At 43.8% G+C, this 9,530-nt stretch overlaps 1 protein-coding gene across 1 annotated transcript; it reads right to left on the bottom strand.

The window, feature by feature from the left end:
• Positions 1 to 3,977: 3,977 nt before the first annotated feature.
• LOC121561689 (zinc finger protein 713-like) lies at positions 3,978 to 9,045 on the bottom strand. Its single transcript, XM_041874215.2, has 4 exons — positions 8,880 to 9,045; positions 8,415 to 8,523; positions 8,070 to 8,197; positions 3,978 to 4,695 (listed from the first exon to the last, which is right to left on the bottom strand). The coding sequence occupies exons 1-4, from the start codon at positions 8,967 to 8,969 to the stop codon at positions 4,135 to 4,137; spliced, it is 888 nt and encodes a 295-aa protein (XP_041730149.2). The 5' UTR covers positions 8,970 to 9,045; the 3' UTR covers positions 3,978 to 4,134.
• Positions 9,046 to 9,530: the final 485 nt, after the last annotated feature.

Genomic DNA, 9,530 nt, shown 5'->3' on the forward strand with positions numbered 1-9,530 from the left:
TTGATGTGTATGATATTGGATGTGATTTAGTGAGAGTGTGTGGATGATGTCTGGATAAGAGTAAGACTATAATGTGTGATGTCCAAATAAATAATAACCCAGACAACTTGCATGGTTGAGTGTCTATGTGTGTAACATGAAGTGATTATAGCCTTAATATTCAGGATGATAATTGTAATCCATGTCGTATCACCATCATAGTTGCATCATAATTACCTTTAACATCATTTTCATAGAAAAACACATCCCAGCATTTCCATAGCAGTTGACTTTTCACATGATCATGAAAGAGACCTTGCATTACTTTAGACGGCTTCACTACAGTACAACTGTATCCCGTACAATATGTTATTATTCCCCAATGTCCCTGTTCTGATATCTTCCCCTTGCTTGTTATAAACATAGATAAACATGTAGACAAAGACAGAAAAGACAAACAAAAAACATATACAATTATGGAAATGTTATTGAATAGAGAAAGAGGGGAGAGAAGAGAGAGATCAAGTGTGTGTGTGTGTGTATGTATGCGTCCTTATGTGTAAGCAAGCATGTAGAGTGCGTGTTCATATCAACTTCACAGTGTACAGATATTTTTACAGTTTACATTTACATTTACATTTGAGTCATTTAGCAGACGCTCTTATCCAGAGCGACTTACAGTTAAGTGAATGCATACATTTTCATACTGGCCCCCCGTGGGAAACGAACCCACAACCCTGGCGTTGCAAGCGCCATGCTCTACCAACTGAGCTACATCCTCCACTCACTATAACAGGGGTTAGACACTACACAGACTCATTTCCTAGAACTTTAAAACACTGGCAGTTTGTCTACTTCACTTCTTTAGTCTACTCTCTGATCACTCCAGATAGCCCAGTAAATAAAACAAATGCTGACAAAATTGGTGTCAAACCATGCAAGTCTGAGTAGCATGGAATAACATACCATCTTATTGAAACAGTTCATCATGAAACAGTTCTACTGCAACTTTTCATGCACAGTGGGAAGTTGGAACGAACAACAAACTTAGTTAGATAGAACCTGCTCTTACCATGAGAAACAGATTTCCCAATCTTCTCCTCCTCTTCTTCATCTTTAATGTTGACATTCAGCTCCAGTGTTTGACTGCAGTCTTCCAGCTTCACTGATGCCATCTCTGGATCCTGCTTAGCAAACTGGGCTCCACTGTCACAATCAGGACCCAGTGACTGTAGGCTTGGACTCAGTGTGGAAGGAGAGAGGCAGGCTGGGTTTGTCCTCACTATTGATGTTACCGGCCTCAGATTTAATTCTAGTCGTCCATGAGAAACAGATTTCCAAATCTTCTCCTCCTCCTCTTCTTCATCTTTAATGTTGACATTCAGCTCCAGTGTTTGACTGCAGTCTTCCAGCTTCACTGATGCCATCTCTGGATCCTGCAGTGCAAACTGGGCTCCACTGTCACAATCAGGAACCAGTGACTGTAGGTTTGGACTCAGTGTGGAAGGAGAGAGGCAGGCTGGGTTTGTCCTCACTGTTGATGTTACCGGCCTCAGATTTAATTCTAGTCGTCCTCATAGCTCTGTGATCTTCCTGCTGTTGCTCTCTGGATGTAGAGAATGTCTCAACATGGTCTCCTGTGTGAATTTAGGATAACTCCTAGATGTAGATAGTACTATAGTACTATAGTGGCGGGCCCAACCCCAGACTTCTCTGTTCCCATACTTGTCTTTCCGTAACCTGACGTCCCAGTAGAATTTAGCACAGCCATGGTGTTATGGAGTTGTCTCGGAAGAGCTGTCCATCTATAAAGAGTTTGTCCACAATGAGAAAGGCACGCTTACCCCTCTCCCTCTGTACAGGATACAGCTTCTGCGACGTTCATTTATCTCCCGGGGAAATTGGTCATTGAGACCAAATTTGGCCCCTTTAAGCTCCCTTCCCCTGCTTTTGATCAGCTCCTTTTGTTGGTAGTGTTCAAATTTTGCGATGATAGGTAGGGGACCCTTGGTCTTGTCGCTCCGAACTCCAAGTCTGTGCACTCGGTGGAAAGCCACCTTGTTTACAGTCTATAGAGGAAATTTCAAGGCAGATTGCATGAACTCTCTGATCGCCCCCTCTGGATTATTGGATGCGTCCTCAGGAATCCCAGAAAATATAAGATTTTCACGCATGCTACGGGTTTGTATGTCCAGTAGCGACTCCCTCATCACCCTGTTTTCCTTGAGTAGACAATCCATGTTGGAATCGAGGGTTTTTACCTTGGCTGTGAGTGCCTTGTTCTCTCCTTGGAGAGTGAGAATTTCACTCTGGCTAAACTCCAAACTCCCCCCTCAGCCCTGCTACCTCCTCACACAACTTTAAGTGTTGCATGGATTCCTGCAAGAGCTCAAGCCTCTACTTCAACTGTAAGTAAATCGTCCGTGTCTGTAGATGAATCTGATTACAGCCTTGATTCTTCTTGGGTATGACTCTACAAGTTTAGCCCACCTGTATTTGGGGAGTTTCTCCCATTCCCAAAATGTGGAAAAAGTCAAGGGGTCTGAATACTTTCCGAAGGCACTGTACATCACATCTGATATCACCCTATTCTACATACATACAACAGTGCTTTATAACCAATATACACTTACAAAATATACCTACACATACAGACACTAACAAACACGTGGAAAAAGTGAAGGGATCTGAATACTTTGCGAATGCACTGTACATACACATACCCACACACTAACAAACACCTACTGTACACATCAAAATAGTTTAGTCAGGTTTTTCTGATGATGACTTTTGACTTATCATAACTAACTCACATTTACCCACAACATCATATTTATGTCCACCATGATGGGTTTAACTACAATGAAGTCATTCTGTAACTACAGTATAGGACTCAAACTAGTGTGGATGGGTAAACACTCCATGTTGAAAGTGTGTTTATTATCTGTGTGTGTGTGTACGTACCTGAGGGAGTGAATGTCTGTGTAATCTGTATCACCTGTCTCTTCCAGGAGGAGGAGGGTCCAGAGGTGCTGCTGGTGAAGGAGGAGGGTCTGAGGAGGGTCTGAGGAACCCTGAGGGGACCATGGTCATGGAGGGCAACCAGACTACACCTCCTCCTGAACCCACAGAGGAACCAGCTGAGCAGCACAGGACCACACGCAGTCTCACTGAGGTGAGCCCAATGTAAAATACTGTCTGCATGGTACACTATATATACAAAAGTATGTGGACACCCCTTCGGCTATATCAGCCACACCCGTTGCTGACAGGTGTATAAAATCGAGCACACAGCCATGCAATCTCCATAGAGAAACATTGGCAGTAGAATGGCCTTACTGAAGAGCTCAGTGACTTTTAACGTGGCACCATCATATGATGCAACCCTTCCAACAAGTCAGTTCGTAAAATGTCTGCCCTGCTACAGCTGCCCCGGTCAACTGTAAGTGCTGTTATTGTGAAGTGGAAATGTCTAGGAGCAACAACAGCACAGCCGCTAAGTGGCAGGCCGCACAAATTCACAGAAAGGGACTGCCGAGTGCTGAAGCGTGTAGCGCATAAAAATGGTCTGTCCACGGTTGCAACACTCACTACCGAGTAACAAACTGCCTCTGGAAGCAACGTCAGCACAAGAACTGTTCGTTGGGAGCTTCATGAAATGGGTTTCCATGGCCGAGCAGCCGCACACAAGCTTAACATAACCATGCGCTATACCATATATAAAAAAATATATTTGCTACGAACATGACATAGGCAAAACCAAATTCAGACATGAAATATATTGTTACACTTCAATAAAACGACAGTGTTTCGGATATGCCAGCACACCAAACAACAAGTCTGTATCATGTGATAATGTGAGCGTACCCAGATGCTCAACTGAGGGACTAAGGCTGTGCAATTCTGATGTTTTTTCCACAAATTGGTGTTTTGACCAATCACATCAGATCTTTTCACATCAGATCTTTTTCAGAGCTGATCTGATTGGTCAAAAGACCAATTAGTGGGAAAAATATCAGAATTGGGCTGCCTGTCTAAACGCAGCCTTGGTAATATATATTTTTTTTTACCCCAGTACACTTCACATGATAACTATAATATTTCAGCTAAAGAATAGTTCCCGGACAACCCCTGCGTACATCTCAAGCCACACTGCTACAATTTCTCCTCGTTGTGGACACTCCTATGTCTGATAAGGTTTGTCAGGAAGGAGAAGCTTTTGTAACACAGCTTACACTTGAAGGGCCTCTCCTTGGTGTGAACGGTCTGGTGCTTCTTCACATAGTTTGCCTCAGAAAAGCGCTTCCCACACGTGGGGCAGGCATATGGCTTGTCTGCATCGGTCCTAACGCTCAGCCTCCCACGTTGTGACCCAATGACACCAGAGGAGGTAGAAGCTGGATCCAGCACCCTTAGGTGGTTAGTCTTTGAGCTCCCTGCTTGACCTCTAGCCGTTGTTCCCTGACTGGAGTCTCTATCGCTCTGATGATCACCAGGACTGAGATTGTTCAGTCCAACTGTCCACTGGTTGTGTTCTGTGTGGTGGTGGAGAATCTGTTCGTTGTGGTTCGGTCCTGGTTCCGACTCGGGAAGGAAAAGCGATGGCTCCTGATCCAGACTTCTCATCTGGGGCCAGGGTTTGTGACCAGCCGCTTCAGAGGTCAAGTCTCTCCCGCCAGCAACACCCGATATCAGCAGGTCCTCATGGACTGCAGACTGTGAAAACAAATTGTACAGAAGAGCATAAAGGTTTATATGAGAATGTTTTGCTGTACACACAGAAACATGACATGATATTATAAATGTTAACCACAGTCAAGCCCATCTCTAAGACTGTGATTGAAGTACCTAACAATATGGAGCCATTGGATTATAATTTTTTTTTTATCCATATGTGTTGATTCAATAATTAAGTATAATGTTTTGGTTCGATTAAGGGAAACTCAGTCCCTGCAATGATACAAAAATAATCAAGTCAGTCAGCACAGTCAATTTTGTATTTAATTTAAACAAAATGGTCATACACTCACAAAACAAGAAGTACAGTATTTTAATGCACAAGACAATAACTTTTTTCACTATGGTAACACTTTACCTTTTCCGTAAATCTGGTACCCTCGCTTTAATAAAATACATTTTTGAATACTTTGGAAAAGGTTCAACATTACACACATCACTGCTTCATGTCAAGTAAACATGCATTCAGGCACTATCATTATCTCACTATAAAATACCAATATCAACCTAAAGGGACATAGTTGTCACTCTTCATCAGAGAAGCATTTTTACAGACACCATCACACCAACCATCACCATATCATCTACTCTGCATCATCATACTCATTCTTTCCTCAGTTCACCTCATCCAGTTCCCTACTACATCCAAAACAAGCAGAATTAACTACAAACAAACTAACTAGTACTATATTACATGCCACTCACTATACTTTATACATGGGCCGTGTGCATTTTCTGCTGGTGTATCCTGATAGCACGGCTGAATCATTCAAATTCCTGGGGACAATCATCTCCCACAACCTCAAGTGGGAGGACAACATCACAGCGGTCACCAAGAACGCATACCAGCAGATGTACTACTTGCGGCAGCTGAAAAAACCCAGTGAAGCCTGATCCGGTTTTACGCATCAATCGTTGAGTCCATTCTCATCTCTTCCATCACCGTCTGGTTTGGGTCTGCGTCTACCCGCTGCAAGGGCAAACTGACATTGGCTGCCACCTTCCCACCACCAAGACTATTCCTAGAGCTGGCAGCCAGGGCAAACTGAGCAATCGGGGGAGAAGGGCCTTGGTCAGGGAGGTGACCAAGAACCCGATGGTCACTCTGACAGAGCTCCAGAGTTCCTCTGTGGAGATGGGAGAACCTTCCAGAAGGACAACCATCTCTGCAGCACTACACCAATCAGGCCTTTATGGTAGAGTGGCCAGACGGAAGCCACTCCTCAGTAAAAGGCACATGACAGCCCGCTTGGAGTTTGCCAAAAGGCACCTAAAGGACTCTCAGACCATGAGAAACAAGATTCTCTGGTCTGATGAAACCAAGATTGAACTCTTTGGCCTGAATGCCAAGTGTCACGTCTGGAGGAAACCTGGCTCCATCCCTACGGTAAAGCATGGCGGTGGCAGCATCATGCTGTGGGGATGGTTTTCAGCGGCAGGGAGACTAGTCAGGATCGAGGGAAAGATGAACGGAGCAAAGTACAGAGAGATCCGTGATGAAAACCTGCTCCAGAGCGCTCAGGACCTCAGACTGGGGCGAATGTTCACCTTCCAAGAGGACAACGAACCTAAACACACAGCCAAGACAACGCAGGAGTGGCTTCGGACAAGTCTCTGAATCTTCTTGAGTGGCCCAGCCAGAGCCCAGACTTGAACCCGATCGAACATCTCTGGAGAGACCTGAAAATAGCTGTGCAGCGACGCTCCCCATCCAACCTGACAGAGCTTGAGAGGATCTGCAGAGAAGAATGGGAAAAACTCCCCAAATACAGGTGTGCCAAGCTTGTAGCATCATACTCAAGAAGACTCGAGGCTGTAATCGCTGCCAAAGGTGCTTCAACAAAGTATTGAGTAAAGGGTCTGAATACTTATGTAAATGTGATATTTCCGTTTTTAATTTGTAATAAATCTGCAACAAAAAACAAAAAACAACTTTTTGCTTTGTCATTATGGGGTATTGGGTGTAGATTGATCAGGATTATAAAATAAAAAAATCAATTTTAGAATAAGGCTGTAACGTAACAAAATGTGGAAAAAGTCAAGGGGTCTGAATACTTTCCGAATGCTCTGTATAAGCCTAAAAAGTATGTTACATATTGTTTGTACTGTAACTGCACTATACTGCATTTGCACTCTGTTCATCTATCTGCATTTAGATATATTCATACTGTAAATGTGTACATCCACTGTATATCAACCGTATACCCACTGTATATCAACCGTATACCCACTGTATATGTGTATATCTGCTCAATCTCTTATAGCTCTATGCTCACTCTACCTAGTTGTATATAATGTATGTAAACTTGATTTAAACTCCGCTGTCTGTATTCTGTCTCTAAATGTTGTCTATCACTAGCAGCACCATATCACCAAGTACAATTCTGACTGAATATGTGTAAATGTACTTGGCGAATAAAGGTGATTCTTATTCTGAAGTAGCTTCTCTCTGAGAACCTCTTCCCACAGGCGAATGGCCTCTCTCCCATGTTGACCTTCAGATGCATCTTCAGCTGGTGGGAGAACCTCTTCTCACACTGGGGGCAGCTGAAGGGTTTCTCCCCTGTGTGGACCCTTTGGCGCCTCTTCAGGTGACCAGCCTGGGCGAAGTGCATATGACACTGTGTACAGCTGAAGGATTTCACCCCTGTGTGCATCCTCTGATATCTCCACCGGCTTTCCCACAGAACGAACATGGGAAGCGCTTCTCTTTGCCACTGGATCTACTGATAGAATTACTACTACTGTCATTACAGAGGAGTGTAAATGCTTTTTTAAGGCTGGATCATGTTGTTGAACTGTATTGTATTGTTGTATGTTTTAATTATATAATGTATTGATTGTTGCTGCCTTCTTGGCCAGGTCTCCCTTGTAAAAGAGACTCTGGTCTCAATTTGCTTTTCCTGGTTAAATAAAATAAAAAAAATAGCCATTTAGTGTTGAGGCACTGGCAATGTTTGAGGTCTGATTTAACATTAAGAGAGTGTGAGGAGGATGAAAGCCAGGGAGTGTCTGTTTTGTCGCAGGGTCAGTTCCAGTTGATAGATCCTATAGAAGGCAGGCTGAAGGCAGCACCTGTTAGGGGGTTAACCTGAGGCACCATCAGTCTCTCTGAATCAAAACTATAGGAGCAGGACGGAGCATCGCTAGCTAGGTCTGTGTCTATTCTCTCACACCGCATATGGACACCTCCATCCCTACAGACCCACTCTACGCCTCGCCTTGGTCTCAGCCAGTATGTTGTCATGGAGACTAAGTTTGGATGTTGTTTTCTGTTCGACTGTCGGTTTCTGGTTGTGGTTAACAGTGTTGTTCCCCAGCCCAGAGTTGAGGACGCTGTCCCATCCACTGACCTCCATTATGTCGCCTCTGGTCCTGGCCTGATCAGTGATGTTGTCCCTTAGGCCCTTGGCTGCACCTGTCTGGGTCTGGAAATCCAAGAAGGCTGCCCAGTCTCCTCTGTTAGCCTCCAGCCATCCACCTGCAGGAAGAGGTTAGAAAAAAGACTTTACAAACATGGCAGAGAACTCTACATATGCAGTTTTTCTTTCAATTACCTGGTCAAGTTCATACATTATAAGTTGTATTTATTTCATTTTGTGAATAAAGAAAATGAAGAAAGAAATAATAGCCAGGCGTATCACTATTCCCATTGAAGATCTATTACTGTATGTAGGCTATATGTATTTCTTCCTTACCTTGCTCCCTAATCTTCAGTCCACTCAGCAGACCAATGCTCTCTGGCCCGTCTTCTACTGTCTCCTCTTTGACTAGCGGATCAGGCTTCCCATCCTCCAGGTCTACTGACTTGAAGAGATACAGAGTGAGAAGATGTTGGATCAAGAAATCTGATATGAGCACCCTGCTATGGAGCATCTTCTGATTGGGAAATTAGGTGAGTACTATGCAAACATGTTAGTTGATTTGATTACTTGACACTCTTTCATGGTTTGATCATTCAAAGACATGGTCTCACACTTAAGACAAAATCAATCAAGACCTGGCCCCGTATCCACAAAGAGTCTCAGAGTAGGAGTCTGATCTTTCCATATAATATTATTCATTATGATTTAAAAGGCTAAACTGATTATAGATCAGTACTCAGGCTTTGTGGATACAGGCCTTGAACTAATACCATTCAGACAGTAGTTCAGTGGGCTCACCTCAGTGAGACTGTGTGTGGTCCTGTGCTGCTCAGCTGGTTCCTCTGAGGTTTCAGGAGGAAGTGTAGTATGGTTGTCCTCCATGACCATGGTCCCCTCAGGGTTCCCCAGACCCTCCTCACACACCTCCTCCTTCACCAGCAGCACCTCTGGACCGTCCTCCTCCTGGAAGAGACCTGATACAGATTACACAGACATACACTCCCTCAGGTACATACACACGCACACACAGATAATAAACACACTTCAGAAAAGACTTTCATGCAAACATTAGAAAAAGCTTAAGTTCAAGGTGAAGTTTAAGCATCAACCAATTAAAATCGTTGACGTAGTGGCATGTGATCAAAGGCTACATGCTAGCTGTCCCATTACATAAGCTTGCACATTTAGCCCTATGTTTACCTCAATAGGTGGCCGTGAATATTTCCTGTAACAAATTTGTATCAACCTATCAAAGAGCTTAAAGGCCAGCTGCACTTCCTGATTTGGCCTCGTTTTTCCACAGTGCTCATTAAGAAATGCTAGCTGCCTTGACAGAAGGCAAACAAGAGTTATCTTGGGGGTGTGGTTTGATGTGGGTGTGTCTTTTCCATTCAATCACAACAAAGTGCAGTATTGAGCACAGTGAGGTAAACTAAGCTAACTTTGCTA

This window comes from Coregonus clupeaformis, chromosome 22, assembly GCF_020615455.1.
Source record: "Coregonus clupeaformis isolate EN_2021a chromosome 22, ASM2061545v1, whole genome shotgun sequence".
Lineage (NCBI taxonomy): Eukaryota > Metazoa > Chordata > Actinopteri > Salmoniformes > Salmonidae > Coregonus > Coregonus clupeaformis.

What these genes read in the sequence shown, in the direction of transcription:
- LOC121561689 (XM_041874215.2), bottom strand. Translation starts at nt 8,969, where the DNA reads ATGGTCATGGAGGACAACCATACTACACTTCCTCCTGAAACCTCAGAG. An exon ending in ACTGAAGATTAGGGAGCAAG is followed by an intron (nt 8,198 to 8,414) that starts GTAAGGAAGAAA and finishes CTCTTCCTGCAG; the next exon opens with GTGGATGGCTGGAGGCTAAC. An exon ending in CCAGAGGCGACATAATGGAG is followed by an intron (nt 4,696 to 8,069) that starts GTCAGTGGATGG and finishes TTGTTTTCACAG; the next exon opens with TCTGCAGTCCATGAGGACCT.